The sequence below is a fragment of the Stegodyphus dumicola genome, chromosome 6, assembly GCF_044657685.1.
Source record: "Stegodyphus dumicola isolate Sdum_Otavi_A_Nest chromosome 6, ASM4465768v1".
Classification (NCBI taxonomy): domain Eukaryota; kingdom Metazoa; phylum Arthropoda; class Arachnida; order Araneae; family Eresidae; genus Stegodyphus; species Stegodyphus dumicola.
This window is the reverse complement of record NC_140773.1, coordinates 59138103-59162711: the sequence shown is the minus strand read 5'-3', so window position 1 is coordinate 59162711 and position 24609 is coordinate 59138103. Positions and strand designations below refer to the sequence as shown.

At 32.8% G+C, this 24609-nt stretch overlaps 1 protein-coding gene across 1 annotated transcript in view; it reads right to left on the bottom strand.

Annotated features, from left to right (window-relative positions):
• LOC118190632 (uncharacterized) overlaps positions 1 to 24609 on the bottom strand; it is a 175565-nt gene that overhangs the window by 83424 nt on the left and 67532 nt on the right. The window contains exon 4 of the mRNA XM_085818342.1: positions 14666 to 14730. Coding sequence (XP_085674468.1) covers positions 14666 to 14730 — 65 coding nt within the window. The remainder of the gene's footprint in view (positions 1 to 14665; positions 14731 to 24609) is intronic.

Genomic DNA, 24609 nt, shown 5'->3' with positions numbered 1-24609 from the left:
TGCTACCAATAGTGAAGAAAATGTCACAGAGTTATCGAAAACAAAAAAATTTCAATTGAGAAGTTAGTCGGAATTCTTAACACAGCAGTTACAGGACTCGAAAAGTGGACAAGCAATTATGTCTGTTTACAGAATTAAAGAGAAAGCATTAGCACAAAAAACGAAGCAACTTAAACAACTTGCATTGAAGGAAATATTGGTGAAGTAAACAAATAAATATTAAGTTTTTTCATAAATTTTGATACCCTTTAGAACATAAATGCTTCGTTATTTCATAAATCATAATTTCATATTTTAATTTTAAAATTTTTACAAGCCATCTTACTTGATTTAAACTGATAATCTAATATGGGCAAAAATCCTAAATCTGGGATCGCTGAAGTCCCGACAAGTCTGGATCTCAGACTTTGTACTGTATTTATTTTACATAATTTCAGTACAGGATTATATCTGCCCCTGCACTTTGGGAGAAGAAAATAGCGATCAGTTTAATCTCAGCAACAGCAGCATAAAAAAATGTCAGTTAAGAAATTTTTGAAGTTTTATGAAAGTTTATGGTCAGATTGGAAATTATCCTTTTGAAATTCAGTGCTTGTATTGGATGAAATCAAGCCGCGATGTGAATATGAAAATAACATGTGCAAGATCGACGGACCAACATGAATGATGTACTAGCCTTATCACAACATGGAACAAAAGGACAAGCTTGTTGTGTACATAGCAATGATTGTTTGCATAAGAGTATTAAGAACCCTAGCCAAAGAATTAATACTTTCTGTGCAATAAACTATGTACAAAAATACCCTTTGATATTGTCTGCAGAGAATGGAATCTTTACAAAGTACCTTTTGCTGCAATTACCTTTGATTCTACATTACATGTAGGAATGGTTGCAATGATATGGTTGATACTGGATATGGGCAAAAGGATAGAATGACATTTTCTTTTCAAAGATATCTTGATTCTTAGTTCAATGCTATAACTGTCCCAAACACAATTTGACAACACTGTGATCGCAGAGATCATCTGGTAAGACTTGTGTAACGCTAAAGAACGCTGAGAGCGCCATTGAGTTCATTCTCACATCATCACTGCATCACACCTACCAGTTACTCGTTGGTAGATGTGACGCAGTGATGATGCGAGATTCTGAGATTGTGATATTATTATATTTAATTAAATCAATTTATATTTTATTGATTGGTGATTATTAATTTTCGATTTATTCATATTTGATGTCATATTATGTTTTGCTGAACCACCACACTTTCGAAACTTAAATTACCACTGAATCTTCAAACCACTGATGCGCATCATCATCTTACATTATGCGTCATCATACTCATTTGCTTCCTGGGGTTATGTTTTGAGGTGTCATTGGATTCTACCTCCCATGTCTCATACACATAGCCTACTATTTCGGACATAGACATCATAAGCATACATGGGTGCAATGGTGTACTGAATCCTAAAAAAAAGAGAGATGAGTTGTATTGCATCTTTTCAGCAGATTCTTGATTTTCTTTATACAGTCAAAGACTGAAAACCCGCCAACCTTAAATCTACCAACTTCTGAAATTCGAGTTGTTTCTCAAAATATAAACATTCAATGTATAGGTTCTGTAAAACTGCAACATGGAGAACGAAATAGCAAAGAAAAAATACTTACCGAATAATGACGTCATAATTAGCGAATAATAACGAGTCATAATGGAAATATCACAGCCACAAATACCAAATTATTGACATCATGGTAAAAGTGTTTTCCCCCTCCTATTTGCATTGAGGTAAAAAAGCAGACAATTCACTCAACTTTTCTTTCATGTTCAAGATTCATGCTGTTGTATTTTCTGAGCTTTGTTATTTCATGAGATTGTTTAATGCTGCCATTTTTTATAAAGATATTTTGTGGATAAATTAAAAAAATATTTTAAATTTCAGCGCTTTTTAATACAGTGACAGATAAAAAATGTGTTCATGATTTTACTGCTTGCAACAAATGTAAACGCATTGCATTGACGGTAATGCAAAAAGTGGAAATTTTGCAAAAGATGGAGGCAGGTACTACTCCTTGGTTTATAGCAGAATTGTGTGGAATTGCGATATAAACTATGTATGGTATACCAACCAGCATATGATATATGGAAAAATAAAGAAAAGCTGTAGAAATTTTACAACAGCAGTGATTCTAACACCAGAAATCTTTGCACGAAGTGAAATTGGCAAACCTTGATGCTGTCTTGTACGAGTGGTTCAGGCAGTGGCAGAGTGATGAAGTACTAATTTCAGAACTACTCATGAGAGAAAAGGGAAAACAGATTCATACTGATTTAAAAGCAGAGAAGCCATGTGATTTCAGCAGCAGTTGGCTGAACAGATTTAAGACACAGTATACATTATCTGAAAGCATGTGGAGAAAAACTTTCAGCAGATAAAGATGCTGCAAAGGAATTTATTGATGAATTTTCTGTGTTAGTGGCAGAAGAAAATCTTAGCCTAGAACATGTTTTTAATATGGACGAAACTGGACTTTTTTAGCGATGTTTGCCAAGAAAGACATTTGTGACAAGCGAAGAAAGTGCACTGTCAGAGGTGAAGGAAGCTAAAGAGTTATTATTTTAGTATGCAGCAATGCAGCTGGAACTTATAAATGTAAACCAGTGATAGAGAGCACTGTAGTGGTGTGCACTACTAGGAGGCGATGTAATGTGACAATCTAACCAAATATCTATCTAGAAATCCTTAATTAAATTTAGATGTGCCCATTTACTGGCCTGAATTCTTAGTGGTAGTACAATGCAAATTAAACCCTAGTGATAAGAATAATTAAATATTTGATATACCCAATAAACCACATGCATGAGACTTGCGGACACAAATTTCTTTTCTAATCTCATATTCATTTTATCAAACACATTTTCTGGATTAAATATGGAACATTTATCACACATAAAATATCATAACTTGGAACACAAAACGTGATAAATTAAAATGGAATAGTAGGCTAATGTCGAAACGTGACTATTCGGAGATAAATTACAATCCTGTCTCATCGAACATATATGCAGTCACAATTTTCTCATATAATTTTGTGCAGTGCCCATAATATTGTTGTACACGTGCAAGATCTTTTTTTTTACTTTCACATTCTTTAACACACTTAAAATAATCCCGTGGTCACACATTGCTGGTAATGCACATTCTGGAGTCGAACACCTATAGATAATCTGCTTGAGATGTTTTAGAACGGTATCGTGGCAGATGGATTTTAACACTGAGCATTTTCATCTGAATAAATCACAACCTTTAGTTCTGCTTCTTTTTATACAAAAATACAACGACACTCCATGTGAGAATACTAGGAACGACGAAACTCCATTAGCGCGCCATGCAGGTACACAAAACCACACAATGTGGGGCGTCGCTAATTGTTAAGAGACTGCAGGAAGGTCGTGGGCGCAGAAGGGAAGAAGGGAGGCAAGAAACCAGTCTGATCGGTGCTTATATACACACATGCAGTTCCGCGATTACGATTAAAATTTGTGATGTCGGCAAACTATGTGGTGTGAGAAGTTACTATTCTCACATTCCTCTGGCCAAAGAAAAATTGTCCCATCACTGGACAAATGAAATCACTCTCTGCTGGACACACTTGAACTTTCGTCTGCATTACATACACATTTAACACCAACACTTTACATTACTTTCAAAGGCACTGCACTTTATTATTTTGTTCGCAATATATATACATTCCACATTACTTGAACACAGTTGAGCTTTCGTATGCACTATACACACATATTTCACATTACTTGAAAAATCATTGCACTTTAAACATTTTATAATACGCATACTTTACATTCCTACATTTGCATTACTCTCGGAAGTACTCATGCATTGTTACTCTACCTAATATACCATTACAGATGTGATTACAGACAATAAAATTTCACACTTAATACACATAATTTACAATTCACATATGATTAAATATTCAATTAATCACTTAAACTAATGACATTTGCATTATCAATTTTGATGGTACACCTTTGAACTATTGTTTACATAACCTTATTCTTTACATTCTAGGATCACATTCACTTTTTCATTACATAGCTTATTTTACCATTTGATCATATACATTTTATATACCAAAGTGTCATGACATTTTTACAAGCTACATTGTATTCGATCAACTACTAAATTAAATGCCTTAACTTTGATTCAACAATACCAGAGCTTCCAATCCCAGAGCTCTGAAAGCAGTAAAATTCTTACCTGTGATATACAGGAATAATTAAAATTCCTGGTTTACATAACAACTTATGACCAAAGGGTTCATGGAGCATTTCGTTAAAGAGGCTAGAAGGAATTGTTACAGTGTGGGGGTGACCACCAAACAGCAAAAATTTAATATTGTTAGACAACTGCTATGCACATCCAGATGCAACCACTTATTACATGAAGACAATGTCGTGAACTTTTTTTTGCCCCCAAATACTACATCATTGATCTAACCACTGGACCAGCGCACAATACAAAATATTAAATGCCAGTATAAATCAGTTTCTGAAAAAATTTCTTTCAAGTGACCATCTATTTCACTTTGTGATTATTAAAAATACAATTCACTATAAAAGACTGCATTTATTTGTTACGAAATCATGGAATTCTGTTTCCTAAACAGCATTAGTAAATGCCTGCCATAATGTATGGCCACCTTCTCTGTTTATTGAAATGGACAGTGATGTCAATGAATTTTCAGATTTTAGGGCTGGTGCAGCAAGGATTAAAGGAGGCTTTGTAAGAAGAAGATATCATTGATTGGATGATGTGTTCTGATGAGCGAACAATGGCATACCAGATGGTCGATGATGAAATCAGTGGCTCTGTTTTAAACTCACCACCGCAGGAAAATGATTCCGACAGCAACACAGATAAAGAATTTGATCGAAGTGAGAAAATATCTTTTAATGAGGGTTTGGGATTTAATTAATTTTAATGAGATGGTTTTAAATGGTTTTAATTAATGGCTTTTAATGAGGGTTGGAATATAAAATTTTTAAAACAACAGACCTGTATCACAGCACAAGAAATTATGACTCTAGATAATTTAAAAAAAAAAAAAAAAAAAAAAAAAAAACTTTACTTTGGAGCACCCTAAAGTTTTAAAACAAACCTTTATCAGATAAATGTTTGAAACATGTAAAAAAGTATATTTTATGCTTTATTAATACCCCTTATTTTTATGTTTTTATTGTATATGTCATTAATGCTTTTAAATATCCCTGTAATCAATATAAATGAATAATATATATATATAATAATTTAACACATATGATAAGTTAATTTAATAATGTATATAACTGTAATAATGTACATATCTAATAAGCCTTATTTATTTTGCACTTTTAATCTGAATATTATGATTTATGTTTTTTGTCCTGAAATCGGCAAAATCCTAAAATCTGCACAACTTCTAGTCCAGAGAACTGCGAATTCATGGACTTCTACTGTACCACGTATCTCCCTCTCCCTAGTGAAATAAAAATCAAGTTTGTCACCCTATTGCTATATCATCATCTAACAACACTGTGGCAACAGACATCATAACCTTTACATCATGCATTGCTTCTGGTCTATTACTTAAAAGTTATATTTTGGGGTGCCACAACACATGCTACACAACATTAAAAAACTGAAATTACCTCACTGTCCACAAGACCAAACCTTGACCTGCCTGCTGTCTGGATATGTTGCTCATCAAATACATCTGATGGGGATTAGGAAGCAGCCTAAACTGACGTAATCCAAGCATGAATCCAAAGCCTCTACTGCAATTACTTCCAGATGACTAGTCAAAATACCAATTTATTCATATCTACAAACTGAACAGGGCTGTGATTTTAATCAGTCTCGTACATTATATTATCTGCCCTATAAATGCGGCTTTGACAGCTCTTGTTTATGGTGCTGCACTGTGGATGGCCAGCAATGTAATTTAAGCATTTGAACTCGACTGCAGACAAACAGGTTGATAGATTCCTAATGCATGAAAATCCGATCAACCTGTGTTGATTACTGTATCAAATGAAGTAACGTGGAATTTCAGATAAATTAGAATGATAATGAATATATATGTTATAAAAGATAGCTTTGCCTTTCTATCATATGCTCCCCCCCCCTCCAGACTGATATGAACAATAAAGTTAAAATAATGAGTTAGCATAGAATTTCTGAAAAAGAGCTTTACACAATCCATTCTCAGCTAAAAAGCACTTATAGAAATGAAGTATGGGACATTAGTAACAAATAGCAGTAAATAAAGAAGTCTGAGGGAGGAAAAAAATGGTACTGTTCTGTTATCAGGACCGGGGTTAAAAAAATGTACATATAAATGTGTTTGTATATGCATGTATATACGTATGTATGAATGTATGTGTTTATACACATATATATGCACATACACACATACATTTCTGAATTCAGTCCCGATAACAGAACACTATTGAAAAAACAGATTGCAGATAATTCAAGAAGTATCTGTCCAGCAACCTTAATCACCAATAAGAAAAAATCATGTCCAAATAAAGACAGATGCCTCACAATTCAGAATGCCATTGTTGTATTTAGTTCTGTAGAGATCATAATAATTTCTGACTAAGGATACTATTCAATTTATTCCAAATGGGTTTCAAAGCAGTTAATAGTTACCTGATGATTAGAAGAGGTAAATATACCTCTACAGGTCCTATAAGTACTTGAGCCTGAAGCACAGGCATTCTTTGAAAATATAGCCATTAGGGTATAAAGTAACTGCATAAGCTAAAAGATAAGCTTTAATCCAAGAATGGTATTATAATGGTTTTCTACACTTTCAAGTCTTTTGGATCAATGCACATAATGATGGTAAATTGTTTGAAGACACGGAATTATTCTCACTAACATTTTGGTTCAACACCAATCAACCATCAAAAAGACCCATATTATTATATTTATACTTGAAGAACTCTTCTGTTAGAAGAAACAACAAAAACTGTCATACAGATTCATCACAATCATACAACAGACTACATATCAATCTTCACAATTTTGATGACTGTGAAAGGTGATTAACAGTGGTGCCTCACACATCTTATAACACAGATGTGGCTCCTTCTGTTTGAATCTATAAAGCAAAGCTTATGCATTTTCAAATTCGACAATTTAAAAAAAGCAAATCAAAGCTGCAACAGCCATATTGTTTAAGATCTAACATTTATTATAAGGAAAAATCATATAGAGATGGGGTTTCAATAAAAGAAACCATGTTAGAAGCTTCTGTTTCATTATTTGAAAATTTAAAAATAAATCAGAAATCGTTTCGGTTATAAATACTTCAGTTACCAGCCAGAACATTAACCAGAAGAACAGAAGCAATTTTAGACAATTTAGAGACAGTTATCAAATAATATAGGGGGATGCTTTTTTCCCCCTCAGTTGGATCAACAGGCATACCACACATAGCTCAGTTTATATAAAAATGGTATTAGAAAATTTTACAACCAATAACTTGCCACTGCAAAAATTTATTTCCTTTACTACAGATGGTGTGTGTTTAATGATTGATAAAAACACTAGATTTATTGCTTTATGCAGATATATAACCTGAAAACTTTTGAATTTATATTGCACTTATATTGACAAAAAGGTTGCTAAACCCTGTTCTACAACAATTCTCATCATTTGCCTTACACAAAGACTTCCTTATATATCAACAGAAAACAGTTTTTTTTTTAGTAATTCAAATCTCCATACTTTGTGAAAAGCATTTTTGAAATCCACAGTTATGAAGAAAGCTATGTTTTCTCTCAAAGCCATCATTAGTTTCCAATGTAAGGTGGACTATTTGCTCAGAAATATTTCAAAATATTTTAGATATTAATGCCCTTTTTGTGCTATCAATCTACTCATGGTTAATATTTTAACACTGTAAGTAAAATGCACTGGTAATAAGTCATTTGGAAGCTTATTCACTTTAAGAACTAGTATGAATTGACCTTCTTCCAAGAACTTCAATTAAATTTTTTTTCAGTTTTGATTCACAAATTGTAATAAGGTCATTTTTGCAAAGTCACTAAGGTTTAAAAAGTTTAGAATTACAAAGTTCTGCATAATATTTATATAAAGCAGTTATATTATCTCTTTCATCAAACCTTTAATTGAAAAATGGTGAAAACACATGTTGCTTCTGAGCAACTGTGCCAAATACAGGGCTGAAAAACATTCTTGTGCAATTTTAACAGGCATGTTTCTTTTGACCTTTTGGTTATTTAAAGAAGTACTTTAGGACATCTCCCCTGAAAAATCCTCTCAGAAAATTTTTAAAAATTTTTATGTGTAGATCACATGGATCTCATGGAATGAAGGTCTTTTTTTAGGACAGCTTGCCTTTCACATGAAACTCTGCAGTCCTCTCTAAGTCCTTTTCTATCACCCATTCACTGAGTCTGGTCTGTAATCAATGAACTTTTGAAGTCTTGGGTTACAAAAAGAGTATATTCCTTTTGTTATTATCCTTTGTTGGAACACAGAGATAATCATATTTCAACAAAACAATAATACTATGTTTTGATTTACACTCTAAAACCTGGTGATATTAAGGTATTACTTATACGCTTATCAGCAACTATTTTACATTAGGCCAGTAAACCTTTCAAGATTCCAATAAGCACAAGAAAGCTTTTTGTAAGGTGATCTAGATTTTTCAAAGCAAGTCAGTAATATTTTATATCTGCCACTATCAGGAATGTCAATTAAATCATATCAGACTCCACTGTACACTCCTGGCAGGGACAACAACAAGTCAAGACTCCATAGCCAAAAGACAAAAAGTTTGAAGAAGCATCACTATTTTCTATAAATTCAGTACGGGTTGAGTCAATAATTTCTAGCAAAAGTGTCTATAAGGTTAGTTCTTAAATACCCCAAAATAGTGAGAGTAAATGATAAAGATATGAAGAAAAAGAGATGTTGTCTCGATTACTTATTCTCAATCACATACTCTCAAAACCAGGTCTATTGTTCAGAGAATTATATAGAAAGAATATTCTATAGATACACTCTCTCCTTTAAAACCTGCATTTTCACTGTCTCTAAATTATCTCCAGAAATCATCAACCCAGATTTTATTAGCTTTGCAACTACAGAAAGCTTTGCATACACAATTATATAAGCTGCTATTAAAATGCAAAGGTCTGATAACCATGCAATTTAAAGTCATCTGTATTGCCAGTAACAATATCACATTCTACAATGCCAATTATGTTTATATCAATATTAAAAATGATGATCTTTAATTCAGTGAACTTGCTCCAGGATTCCAAAATGAAATTTGAAAGCAGATTTCAATTTAGCCTTGAAAAAGAATTTCCCCCTTATTTTACACCATCTTCATAAAAATTTACACTCAAAATATATTTTCTTTTACACTCACTTAAATTTAGGACAGAAATCATTAGTTTTTCAAACAAAAACAATGGAAACCACAAATATACACGTATCTTCACTTTTATCACAGTTTTCTTGATATTTCAATAAAATTTTAGTTATCTTTGTCAATAAGTATGTTAAGTCCATCCCCCAAAAAAAGATGGACAATTCCAGCATCTCCTGTCCCAGCTGAGCTGAGCTGACCAGCAACAATTAACTTATGTTTTTCATATCTCAAAAAAGTGACTTAAAAAAATCCCATTGTATTGTGCTAACATATATTTCTTGACAAAAATGGACCTTTTCTTAATTAAATCTACAAATGTCTTTTTCATATAGTAATTCAGCACACTTAGTCATAGTTATGTTTAGACTTAGTTCTGTACAAATCAAAGTCTGACACCAATTTTCAATACTCCATGTAAATTTAATTAATTTCACTTGGTAAACTTCTAATGTATCTTACTCCATTGTACAAGTTTATATTCTTTAATAAAGTAATGCACAATGAACTCTAATCACCACTTTAATTAACTGATTGACTCTGCATTCTTTCACACCTGCACCTTTCCCAAAAAACAAAGAAATCAGATAAATATTTAAAGTTTATTTCAGAAAAGAAATTTCTCTAAAATATTAGTCATTTACAAATAACCTGCAAATACATAGGATTCTCTACCACATCACAAGATTAGATTAATTAATTTATATAAAGCACACAAGGGTTATTCTAATTTTACCTGAAGGAATTTATTCTAATTTTACCTGAAGATGTCAAGGAATGCCTTATTAAAAATTTGAATTTAATGTTTGGAAAAAACATAATTAATAAATAACAGCTATAAAATGCATTCAAATTACTTTAGAAAGTAAGAGAAAATCTATAGCTCTTCATATATTTATTTTATAAAATTTTGCTAAATTGTTAATTACTAATAAAACATCTGTTAATGTAATATTTAAGCGCCCGTCATAGGCCATAATATCACTGAACATCGGGAGTTCACTGACAGTTCAAATACCCAATAAACAGGCTGGCTGCAAAAGTTTTTGTTTTCCTCGTATGCAATACGAACATGAAACACTTTTCTTTATTGAAACCTTCCACAAATGCATTCCTCCCTTTAAACAGATAGCCCTCATTAGCATTTGCATTAATAAATCACCTTAATTTAACAAACGCAATATTTAAAATACTTCAGCTGGTTTCCTCGGCACTAGGCATCACCAGATTAGTTTGGCTTCTTTCTGAAGCAACTGCTGTTTTCTTTTTTAACTGAAAGAGATTTTTCTGAATTTGCCAGTATACTAATAATGAGTTATCCTATTCTCCAAGATTAAGATTACATCTGAATAATCACATAAAATTAATATGTGACTAGATGCCATTAGGTGACTTTCTCTGGATTTAATAACCATTGTATAGATTCTGCCATTCCATTAATTGACTGATGACTGGGGCACTATTATCGTAATGCATACTTGCCAACCTATGACACTCAAAAATCAGGAGATTTTTTTAAGAAATCGGGAGATTTTTCACAATGTTAAAAAGACTTTTTAAATGATGAAAATATAGTTTTTAATAATTAATTAACTTTAAATAGTAACTAATTCTTAAAGGCAAGCAACACAAAAATACCTTACACATAAAAAACATTTTTATTACTTGCATCGTTTAAGAAGACAAAAAAAACTTTAATCAGTTTTCGTACAAATGTTAAAACAGTGGCAGATTTAGCTTTCTTTAAGAAAGAAACTTCATAATTTTGTTCATAGCAATTGTTACATAGGCCTGTTTTCGCTAATAACAGTTTTTCTAATGTGTCATCACTAATATTAGATCTAAATTTAGTCCTCGTTTTCGCAACAACACTGAAAATCCTATCACACTCTGCATTACTACGGGGAACTGTCAAGATGGCCAACATAATTCTAGACAGTTCAGTATATTTTAAAATTCCATCAGCATCTTTCAGTTTTCCAATTAAATTCCACTGGGTGTCAATCCTAGCTGATTTTATAACTTCATCCAAGTTTTCTAATTGTAAACTACTGTTATGCAGCTGTTGGAAATGTTTCAATTTTTCCATCCTTTTAGAACTCCTTTCAAGATAATAGTAAATATCAACAATGTGGTCATCCACATTTATTGGTAAAGAAGCTGCCCCTTTTTCAGCTGCTAAATTTAAGAGGTGACAGGTGCACCTCATAATCTGCAAATATGAATTTTCCTTTCTTAAGATGCCTGCAACACCAGTCTTCAAGCCTACCAATACTGGTGCATTATCGGCACCAAGTGCTAAGCAATTATCCAGAGGGACTACATTTTCTTAAAGTTTTAATAATTAGCTGTGCTATATTAAAGCCTGTCAAATGTCCTTCTAAAGTGAGGAGGACAGAAAGTAAATTGCACTCAATTTCTGAAGACTCTGGATTAAAAAAAGAAACAACAATTGGATACAGTTTTGAATCGGTATTATTGCTTCCAACCGTAGAGAGGCAGAACGGAGCTGTTTTAATGCAATCAAAAACTGAAGATTTATTTTTCAAATCCATTTCTTTAACAATTGCACCTGTTTTGGTTCTTGCACTTGAGTATTTCTTAGCGATTTCACTATCGGGAAACATTTTTCTAAATAAAGCTGCAGCGTGATCCGATTCAGTGGCAGGTTGTGCTCCAGTAAAAAGGCAGAGAACAGACATTCTGCATTAATAACTTTTTGGTCCTTTGTTTCCAAAGAAAAATTTAATTTGTAATTTTTTTTTTTTTTTCAAAAAACTTGTGTTGTCCTTGTGTTTTTGTGTACGCACATGTTTGAGAACATCCGCCCTTCCACCATGCGAAATCGAAAAATCCCGGATTTTCGATTTCGCAAATTTATTATATTTCCTTGAGGAAATAATGGAAGGAAAGTCAAGTGTGTACGATTTTTGAAACGTACACGAGTATTTCACCTTTCTCGCAGACATAACAAAAGATGATAATTTCTAAAACTATTTTCCAAAGGCACGTGTACTCACACAACTCAGGACAAAATGACCGAAATAACTAAAGAACATCCAAATAACAGCTTGCTTTGTCCTCATTGGTTAATATATGCCAGGTGACACGCAGTGGAGCACGATGCCCATTGAAGAACGACATTTTTGGATACGTATATGCTCTCACTCACAAAGCAGAAATTATCTAATTCGCAAGGTTTTGTTTTAGATATAATCTATAGAAAATTCAATTGGTTTCAGACATCCAAAATCACTTTTATTTGTTCATATAACATATTAAGCCATGTTCCCTATAAATCATGAGAAATTTTAAGAATAAGAAAAAGTCGGGAGAAATATATTGTAAATCGGGATGGCGGGAGAGCGGTTGAAAATCGGGAGAGTTGGCAACTCTGGTAATGGATGACTTCAATTGCATCACCTTCATTTTTCATTTCTTCACATTCCTCACTAATTGGAAAATTTCACATTTTAGCAGCAATATTGGAAAATCTATCATCATCAAGAAATTTGGCAGCTGGCTATAAATATTATGGGTGCACGTTATACAACAGATATAAAAATGATAGATTAAAAAAAAAAAAAAAAAAGAAAAGAAAAGTTGAGCATACAAAAATTTGATTTTTACATGTATCTAGATGCTGTTACTGGCGATTTCCTAGGACCCAGTTTGCAACCCTTTCTTCAAGGCTAGGTCATTTTCGTTACTCCTTTCCACCAATCACATTCATTTTGTAGCAAATAATTTATTTTGATATCATTTTCCTTCCATTCCTGTATGAAAACAATTGTTTCATTTGGCAGGAGCCATATTTACTACAAAAAGGAATAATCGATCAATTGTATTTTAACTAAAGCAAATGTGGTTTACTAAAGCCTTCGATGTTCACTTCAAAATCATAGTTTCAAATGACTACAAAAAGAGAAAACATCTAACTCCTAATTCTGTGAATTCATTCGTGTCAGAAGAACATTTGACTTCAAAATTATTTGCCACTTTTCTCGAAACTCTAGAATAACATCCTTGTGCACGTTTGTATCGAATGTAACCTACCCTCTTTGCAGAATTATGCACTTCCTCAAGCATTTCCCCCACATACATATTGTTCCTATCGCTTCTCAATTCAGTATACCATTGTTTGAAAACTTGAGAAAAATCCTCAAATGAATGACTTCAAAGGATAACAACATTGTACATGTACCCTTCAAGTTTCTCTATAAAGAAACGAGTGTTTGTTATACGACGAATATACCTAAAAATTTAAAAAATGTAGTTTCAAATTACAGGTGTGTGTTTATACACCAGAAAATATGGTACGTGAATTAATTACATACTTTAAAGTTTGCAATAATATATCAAGCACAAAGAAAACTTACTGACAACTGAAGAAAGCCAACATTATTGTCACAGTTCAGATTACTTAATTGCAAAATTGCTCCGCGGATGTTGACCAGTGTCTCGCAGCACATTTTAACTCCTAACCACATTCATTCCAATGAAATTCGCTCCAATGTTAGCAGTTGAAGGTGGGTTTCAAACACACAACAAGTATTACAGATAACTTTTTGTGATAGCTTTGCATCTGTTTACATTTTATTCTTAGGCAACAAAGTGAAGTTCAAGTGCTTGTAAGTGAACACACAACAAGTATTACAGATAACTTTTTGTAATAGCTTTGCATCTGTTTACATTTTATCCTTAAGCAACTGAGCAAAGTGAAGTTCAAGTGCTTGTAAGTGCACAAACATACTAGTGAATTTCAATTTTATATAACAGATTTTAGGTGTTTATTTTATGGCAATAAATGATAAAATACACTAGCATCTCCATTTATTTTATACATTTAGGGCACACATAATATTCCATATTTTTTATTTATGTAGAGAGAAAAGGCTGCATAATTTGTTTGCTTCTCCCCTCCCCTAAATATTGCAAAACTGTTTTGCATCTTCAAAAAATTTTCCAATATATTATTCAGGGGGGAGGGGAAATACACAACTCAAACTCGTGTATTTCAAAGGCAAACTGCATAATATGTGCATATGTGTTTTTTAATATGCATAACATGTGCTTCTGATGTTCCAAACACTTCAGATAAAGGTTATACAACTTGCAATTTAATATCTGATGCATACATAGCATAACCCAAAATATTTATACAAGAATTTAAAAAAAATATTAACTTACCAGTGCCGGCCAAAATCTGTCACTCACTCTGGCCCATACAATATCATCTTCTGCAAACCCAAATCCTATAAAAAGATCAGCAGATAAAAATATGCCATTTCACTTATTATATAAAATAATTTGTTATGCTAACATAATAATTTTACACAAAATCTAACTCAAATTGACATAAACTTTAAAAATGTCAATCACACCATTTTTTAAAATTAACATTATTTTGAGATTCAATTGTTACTCTCTTTTTTAAGTGCTACATGGATATTCATACACATTACATATTTATTTGGATTAAAAAATATTAAATATACAACCTTAAAATCATTATTTGATTATAATTTATTTCACAATTTTAACCATTATTGATGAATCTTGTTATTTAATGCATAGGCACACAAAAAGTTAGCGCTGTCAAAAGTAAAAAGAAGACATTTAATTAGTAAGTTTTTATACCAAAACTATTTTCCCTGCTCTTAGAATACACAAATTCAAATATTTCCAAATTTGGTTTTCTATTTTATAACCAGCATTAGTAGAGTAGTGATAAAAAATAACCTTTATAAATAACAATTATAAAAACAATTTATAAATAACAATTACTTTCAGCATCTTTCATTTGTTTAAATTGTAATAATTTAATTGTTCAACAATTGCAAATATGTACAGCAGCAAGTAATGGATGATTGCAAAACTTGTTTTATTTTAAAGCAAAACACAAGCAATCATTGCTGAAAAGGAAAGGTTTCTTTACATGTAGTCACCATCATTATCTACACTTATCTTTTGTGTTTCGGAGTTTGTGGTTTCTTCTTCAAGGGTTTTTTCCAAAGATGATTGTGAAGTATTTTTTAACAGTTCCTATGGAATCAAACATTCTTAACATTCAAGCTATTCAAAAGGTTAGGATAACAGATAAAAGTCTGTTGCAAAACTACTATAGAGAGCCTCCTACCTTCCCTATTTCTTCAAGTTAAGATTAGAATTTTAACTGTAACTAGATCTACACTGCCCTCCCACTTCAAAAAAAGAGGACAGTTTTTTCCATTTTACTGGGCCTAATGATGAAATTCAAATTACATTTTCCATGTCTCAAAAGCGCGACTTAGGATATATGTTAGATTTATATATAGCATTGTTCTAATACTGGTATTTTTGACACAGAATCGGACTTTTCTGAAATAGCATGCCAATTTTTTCCACATTTCGATTACAAGACTCAAATTATGCCAAACGCACAAGTAGTTTTTTAAAAACTTAGCTCTCAAAATTTTAGCTCCTCAATGTTAATTTGGTATATATTTATTAATACTTCATTTTTTATTATGCTTATTTGTTTATTCCTTTCATATTTTGAAATTTAGGTTCATTCCAAATAAAATTCGCCAATTTTTTATGATTTTTAAAATTTGTATTTTTAAATAATTTTTATAATTTTTTCAAAAAATTTTTGAATCATAACCTATAAAATGTTTGCTCTCATCTTAAAGTAGATGTATTTTTAAGCATACCAGCAAAAAATTATAGTTTTTTTATTCAAAATTTCCTAGGATATACATGAATTTACATATCAGCACATTTTAAAACTTGGCATATTCGTAAAAGATCAGCAGCGATAATAATGCCAAGCGCGATTTATACACTTTGTTAAAATTATTTGAAAGTGTGAGCGATAACTTTTTTACACTCATGTACGATGAAAAAAGGAAAATAGAGTGCTATAAATTAAGAAATTCACTAAGTGGCAAAATTCTTGGCGCAATCTGAAAAAATGCGCCAAGGTAAATTTTTAAATTTCTCCATAAATTTACCACCAAAAATTACAAAATTTAATATCTAGGCATAATTCGAGTCATAGAATCGAAACATGGAAAAATAATCGGCATGTCATTTCAGAAAATGTCTGATTTTGTGTCTAAATAACTATATTAGAAAAATACTATATATAAATCGAATACATACCCTAAGTCGTGTTTTTGAGACATGAAGAATGCATTCTGAATTTCATCAGCTGGACCAGTAGAATGGGAGATATAAACTTGCCTTTTTTTTTTTTTTTTTAGAATGCTTGTAAGGGAGTCGCTGGGCCTAATAATTAACGCCAAGAGAGCATTAGGCTTGATTTCAGTAACATTAGTAAATGAATTAATTGTTGTTGCGCTTCTAAAGTGAGACTTTTATCATCTATTGTTTTAAACCTGAACACTGAAAGAACTTAATTGACTTTAATGAGTTACTTTTACTGGATATGTTTTTTTATGCTGCTAAAGTTATTGGACTATAACTTTTGTGATTACAAAATTATGCTCGTGAGGAAATAAAAAGTAGGCTCTCATTTTGTATTTATTGCTGATCCTTGTGTGTATTTCTATTGTATAGTATTAAAAAATTGTAGCATTAAAACTTGGAAAATCTAAACAAACAACAGTTTGAAAATTAACAGCCCAATTAATTAAATTGACACTAAATTAAGGTCAGGAGAGGAGCTTGATGAGCAAAATTTAACACTTTACCGACCGCTAGCGGTTCAATAGCATACGCACGTCCGACCGGACGCTCAGCCACAGATTCTTCATGTTCTAAATAACTGTCAGGACAATCTGATAAATTGTGTAAATAAAACTTTCCAGTACCATTTTTTTCACTCATCGTGAACACTAATTTTTTTTTTTTTTAAACGGTGTGAAAATGTGGGAATTACGCACTTAACGCAAGTACCTCAATACTAATAATAAAATGCAGATGATATAGCAAATGGCAATTTTTTATCACCATGGCTACCATTTGATAGGCTATTTTTGGGTAGCCCCGAGGAAAAAAGCGATTAATTGGCTATCGGTCAACAGGCGTCAGCGAAAAAAGCCGTTTTTAATAGGCTATCGGTCGATAGGCATTGGCGATAAAAAGCCGTCTATTAATCGAGGGTAATGTGTTAAGAGATAATTACGAGTTCTTAATGGACTGCCAAAGTTAGCATTTGAGAAAATTTCCTGAGATTTTTTAAACTAAATCTGATAGATTAAAATGAAAGCATTTCAAAAGTTGAAAAATTCATGTCTCCTCTAAAAACCTTTTTAACTGCTCATGATGCTAATGCTGTTTCAGGATTTCAATTATCTAACAATAATTATGACTACTGCATAAATATTCTGAAGGATAGGTTCGGGAAAAGAGATATAATTATAATTTGTTTTATGAATAAAAGAATAAATTTAGAAGAAGTAAAAAATTCTTCTATTCAGCATTATGCAGAATTTATGATTGCTTAATATCTTTATTTGAGATTTAGAGACAATAACACAAAGTTACATCAGGCTGTTTTGGACATTTGTTAATACCTACCGTATTTGACAGCATATAAGATGCACTTTTTTTCCTAAATTTGGTCTCAAAAAAGTTACCTGCGTCTTATACGTGAAGGACACAGGTTAACTTTCAATACTGAATGCTATTTTTAGCCCGGATAAAGGTCTAGGCACACATAACTTTTTTTACATCTTCCATAATTATTTTGGATTTTGATATTTATAAATATCTGTCGCCAAAAAGCGCCAAAGCTCGAAGCTGATGTCGAAGTTCGAACAAGTTCGATCACATTACATCTATGGAGCCTTTCTTTCTTTACATGGACTTTCTTTGGCTCGGCCGAAACATGTGTTGGTATCGGTGCTTAAAACTATTTGTTTTAAAAAAATACCCTCAAAAATATGACTACAGGAAACAAGAGATTAAGGTATACAATTCAGTAGGAGTGTTAAACTAAGCGAAAATGCATGGAAACAGAGCAGCAGCAAGGCATTTTGGTCCACCACCTACTGAAAAAATGATACCTACTTGGCAACTGAAAGAAGATCAACTGAAGACTGCTAAAAAACAAAAAACATAACCTTCGATGCCCAACTCCATCTTGGCCTGAACTTGAAAATGCCATAAAAATGTGGATGATAGATAAGAGGAAATCTGGGATAAGCGTTTCAACCAAAATGATAATCAATAAGGCCAAAGGATTTGCAGAAAAACATGGGAATCAGAACATTTCAGGGTCTGAAGCCTGGTGCTACAGGTTCATGAAAAGGCAAGGCACACAAAAACAACTATTGCACAGAAAATGCCAGCAGATTATGAAGAAAAATACTAGCATTTCACAGGTTTGTTATAAATGCACGCAAGAAAACTTCTTTTGAGCTTGGTCAAATAGGAAATATGGATAAAATTCCACTCACATTTGATGTACGATCCAACAAGACTGTGAGTATTAAAGGGTCTAAATCAATAACTATAAAAACCACAGGTCATGAAAAAAACCCGATATATGGTAGTTCTAACATGTTGTGCTGATGGCACAAAACTATCGCCGTTTTTCATATTCAAAAGAAAAACTCATCCGAAAGAAAAACCTCCAAAGGTGTAATTGTTCATGTTCATCCGAAAGGTTGGATGGACTAAGCTGGAATGAAACTGTGGTTACAGAACGTATGGGCGAGGCGATCTGGTGGACTCTTAAGAAAACCCTCTCTTTTGGTTTTGGGTCAGTTTAGCACCCATAGAACTGAAACCATTAAGAATAAAGTGAGAGAATTCAAAACCAGATAGATAGAATTCCTGGTGGACTAACTAGCCAATTGCACCCTTAAATGCATCGGTGAATAAGCCATTTAAGGAAAAAGTGCGAGAACGATGGAACAAGTGGATAGGACAGCCATATCACGCCATCAGGTAGAATGAAGTGGCCCTCTATTTCATAAGTGTGCGAGTGGGTAAAAAGATCTTGGTAGGACGTAAAGGCTGAGGTAATTGTTACGTCCTTTAACACTTTGTAGGTCGTGCATTTATCGTAGCGCCATTACGCTGCCACCGGTTCACGCAGGTTCTACTGCTCGCCAACGGTGATATTTACGCAACTTTTCGAAACATAAGTAGTTGGTATATAATTATTATTAAAGAAAGCACTAAAATAACTGTTACACTATTTTTATTCCAATTATATTTTTTAATTACCGTATATACTCGCGTATAAGTCGAGATATTTTGGACAAAAAAAAAAAAAAGACTTCAAAGTGGGGGGGGGGGGGTCGACTTATACGTGGGGCCATAAAAAATTAAAAGAATCGGAAGATGAAAATTTCTTTATATAATGCAGTTGTTTTCTTCCCGCGCTCAAATTGGACGACTTATCAAATAAGCCACTTACTTGAAGTAATTTCATGACTTAAATTATGTGACGAACTAATCACAGAGTTTCATACGTTAACTAGAGTACGTTTCGATTAAACCAAAGAATTTTCGGTCCCCGAACAGCCTATCAATATCGAGCAATAAAAAAGTTTCGCCAAGAAAAGAGAAATGCAGATAGTCATTTTTAAAGATCGTCCGTTGATCATTTTTAAAAGAAAAACTTTACCGAAAAACGTTGTGTTTCCATCAGGTGTGCTGGTTCGTGCCCATGAAAATGGATGGATGGATGCTGACGGAACAGTCGATTGGCTTAAAAACGTGTGGGATAAAAGACCGGGAGCAGCTTTCAAAAAATCTTCGCTTTTAATATACGATTCTTTTCATTGACACTTTTGTGAAGAAGTGACAAAAGTGACAAAACACCTAAAACCGACTGTGGCTGTAATTCCGGGAGGATTAACATCCGTCATTCAACCCCTAGATGTCTGCCTCAATAAGCCCTTCACGTAAATGTTAGAAGTAAATGTAAAGAGTAAATATTAGAAAATATTGGGCAGAGTGGATTAGTTCCGGTCGACCAACATTTACAAAGGGAGGCAACATTAAAAGCCCGATATTACATTAATTACAGTGGGTTAAAGATGCTTGGAACGAAATACCCTCTGAAACGATTATAAAATCATTAAAAAAAATGTTGTATTAGCAACGAACTAGACGGCATGGAAGATGATGCTGTTTATAAAAGTGAAAATGACGACGAAGGCTCTAGTTGTGATTGTAACAATACAGAGTTCGAGCCTGAAAATATGTATGATGACGAGCCAATGACGACAGAAGAGTTCTATGAAATGTTTGGCGAATCTGACCATGAATCGGACGTTGAAGGATTTTGATTTTGTTTATTTACCAAGGTATTTTTTATCGTATATTTACTTTTTTTCCTCAGATGATTTTGAATAAATATAGTACTTAAAAAATTTTTTTCGAAATTTCTCGATCGATTTCGGAAGTGGGGGGGGGGGGGTCGACTTATACGCAGGTTTCTTATTTTCTACGAAATTTTTATGTCGAAGTGGGGGGGGGGGTCGACTTATACGCGAGTATATACGGTAGTACTAAAACGTTTTATTTAAAAAATTTAACTCCTAGGATCCATAGTTCTTTTTAGTAGGATAATTCTGAAAACATTTTCCAACATGCAGAGAAACGTTGCAGGAAGAACACATGTATATAGTGGAACTTCTTTTCTTTTTGACAGTGCAGACTTTACAGCCTTCACAGGTTTTGAATTCTCCCATTACCACTAATACGTGTTATTCTATGTTTTCTCATGTCCGTAGTAAGTCTGCCTGGTGGATCAAACCTAGGCGATCTTTCATCACATTGAGCAGCTGATCTTCATTCCCATTAATCCGTGCTAGTGCAAGGTATAGTAAGAATTGTTTGAATCTAATAGGATTTTCAGAATTTTTTATGTATATCTGGAACGTGTTGAGTAATGCACATTTTATGAGATATAAAACCCCCTTTTTTTTTGTCCATTTTTTTGTTTTGCGAAGTATGTAATAACACGATCAATTTTTTGGCCGAATTCCATTTTTGTACCATAATTTTACCTTTTCTCCGAAATTCCATTGACTTATTTTTCAATGTAGCAGATTTTAAACAATTTGGCACTCCTCTGTTTACTCTAATTGTGCCACAGATGTTTGTTTTATGCTTTAGTAACTCCTCTGCAACCTTTACACTATTGTAATAGTTGTCCACATATACATTGTGCCATAAATTTTAAATATGGCGATAGCACGGACAATATTGTTGCAATTAGCGATTTTCCTTGCACACAATATATTTCTAAATTGCATATATAACCAGATGTCGCTTCACACACCATACGGAATAAAATTCCATATTTTATAATTTTCGCAGGATTATATGTACGAAAAGATAGCCTGCCTCTTCATGGAATGATATCTTCATCCAGCGATAATTCTTTCTCGGGTTTATAAATTTTTTGAAACTTTTCTACCAGGTACAAATAAACTGGTTTTATTTTATCAAGCCTTTCTTGGCAATGCTCATTATTACTGAAGTGCCAATACTTCCATAACTGCTAAAATCGGTTCCTTGGCATAGTATTCCCAAAAATATGTGTATGTAATCCAGGGTGAGTAGACCAATAATCGTCTTGTTCTGGTTTTCTTACTATTCCCATTAGGATAACAAACCCCAAAAGTTTTTTCATTTCTACAACATTTGTCTCAATCCAAGCTTTTTTTTTATTATTATTATTCATTGTTGTTATCATTATTCTGCTGATTATGATATAAATTTGTGTGGCAAACAAATTAAATAAATCGTCCCCAATGAAAAATTCCACAGTTGATAATATATCTGGTGTATAAGGTACCTGTAACCCAAACCGTTCCAGGCAAGCGTGAAAGTTAGGTTTAAAATCAACTTCTGACCAATCATTTGCCACAGAATTCTCTTCATCACTTTCAGATTCACTAATTATTGGTCTTCCCTTATTTTTGAATCGTCTCACAATTTATCGCTCCCACTGTCCGAATCACTTTCACTAGCAGAGCAATTATCCTCTTCTGATAACAGATCAGCATATATTTCCTCATCGAAGAACATTTTGAAGAATATCTTTAAATCTAACGTAAGTTTCCAATATTTGAAGGCAGCGAAAGACAGTCTCAAACTAAAAAAACAAGCATCCACGAAAAAAGATTTCAATAATAGACAGTCTGGTGAATTGGGAGAGGAAAACAGTTGAAACCAATGTTTACTGATCGTCAAATGTTTTGCTATAGTATGCCTATCTATACAAACATCGATGTGAAGCATCTTCGTTGGCGAAAATAAGTCACGTGTATGTGACAGCAGCCGATATCTGTTGCCGAGCAAAAGTCACGGCAGCGTGACAGCGGCCCGCAAAGTGTTAAGAAATGCGGAATCAGTAATACTCCTGACGGAACAGAAGACGACGCATTATTCGAAGAAGGTGATACTAGTGATGACGGGAACTGTAGTGATGACGATATTCTCGTTTTCGATGATGATGATAGTGAAAAGGATTTTTATGGTTTTGAAAGAGATTAAAGTCTAATTTCATGATAGGCAACATTTTCCTTGAATTTGTGTTTTTTGTTATCTCTGCTTTATTTTGTATTATGTTTGATTGCTTGCCATTTATTCATTATTAAAATTTACATATGTTCAAAATTGCTTGCCATTTGTTCATTTTCCCTGATAAAAATATGTTTGGTAATTGCATTCAATGATTGTTTATTTGGCTTTTACAAAACGGGAGAATTAAAAGAAACCACATTTTAAGTTATTGTGGTACCGCATCTTTTTTTTCCTTGTGTGCGGCCTTCTAAATAAGGGTGTGTCTTATATGCCGTCAAATACGGTATGTTACAAAAAATCTTGCCCCATGATCTAATTTTAGAATTTAGCAGGCAAAGCGATGAAGCCGACACTGACATTTTCAAATTCATTCTATTCCTAAAGAAGGAGGTTGAATGTCGCAAAAGTACTTTATTGGCTTTCAGTGAAAATAAAATATTTACTAATTATTATAATAAGAAAACTGTAAATAAAAGACAACAGAAATACACCCATGGCTAGTGCATTTAACACTACAGTACAGCGAGTATGTATCTTCTGTGAAAAACACCACAATGCTTTTAAATGCAGCTGTAAGGTATTTCTCCCGCCTTCTTTGCATGCCAACGCCATTCAATGGGCCAAAATGAATTTAATAAAACTGATAATGACCTAATTAGCCATTCTGAAAGAGATATACAATTTAAAAATTGACAATACGAATGTTAACTATTGTGGAAATCTACTACAGAAGAACTAGGAAATAATTTTGAAATTGCAAAAAGATAGTTTCAATTTTTAAAACAAAAATTACAGAAAACTCCAGAAATATTGCAAGTTAAACTGCCAAAGTGAAATTACAAATGCAAAGGAAATTAGTGAAGAGCAATTAAGAAAAAAAATAGTTGAAGAATGCCCTAATGAAATTAAACTTCACAGTAATTATATACGCAACGTGCTTAATTCGTGATTCTAAGACTACTAGTGTCTGTGTAGTTTTCGATGCTTTTTCAGACAGGAAAATTCAAATCTTTAAATGAATGAATAGAAACCGGCCCATATCTGAATCCAAAAGTTCTTGACATAATCCTGAGCTTTCGTAAACCTGAAATAGCATTTTGTGGGGACACAGAAAACGCATTTTTAATGATTGGCACTGCAGAAGAAGACAAGGATTACTTACGATTCCTTCATATAATATTCTACACGTGTTGAATCCTGTTCGGGGTACCGATTAATCTTTTTCTGTTAGCTGCTACAATAAAATATCACATTAAAGAGCATATAGGGGACTATCCCAAGAGTTTTAAAATGCTTAATTCTTCTATTTACAATGATGACTTATTTTATGGAAGTAAAACTGTGCAAGATGCATACTGATTGCCTGTAGATGCTGTAAATATTTTCCAGGTTGCGGGCATGAATTTGAGAAAATTTAAATCCAGTTCACATTAATCAAATGCCTTATGGATGAGATCAAACATTAATGAAGATAACTTAAAATTTTTGGCCATGATTTGGGATCTTTGTAAGGTTATAATAGAGCTAAACATGAAACCATTCAGGAGTCAGAACTGATGAAGGTGACACAAAAAGGCTGAAAAAGGCTTGAGTTATAGCCTGAAAAATCTAGGTTGCCATCTGATGCAAAATTT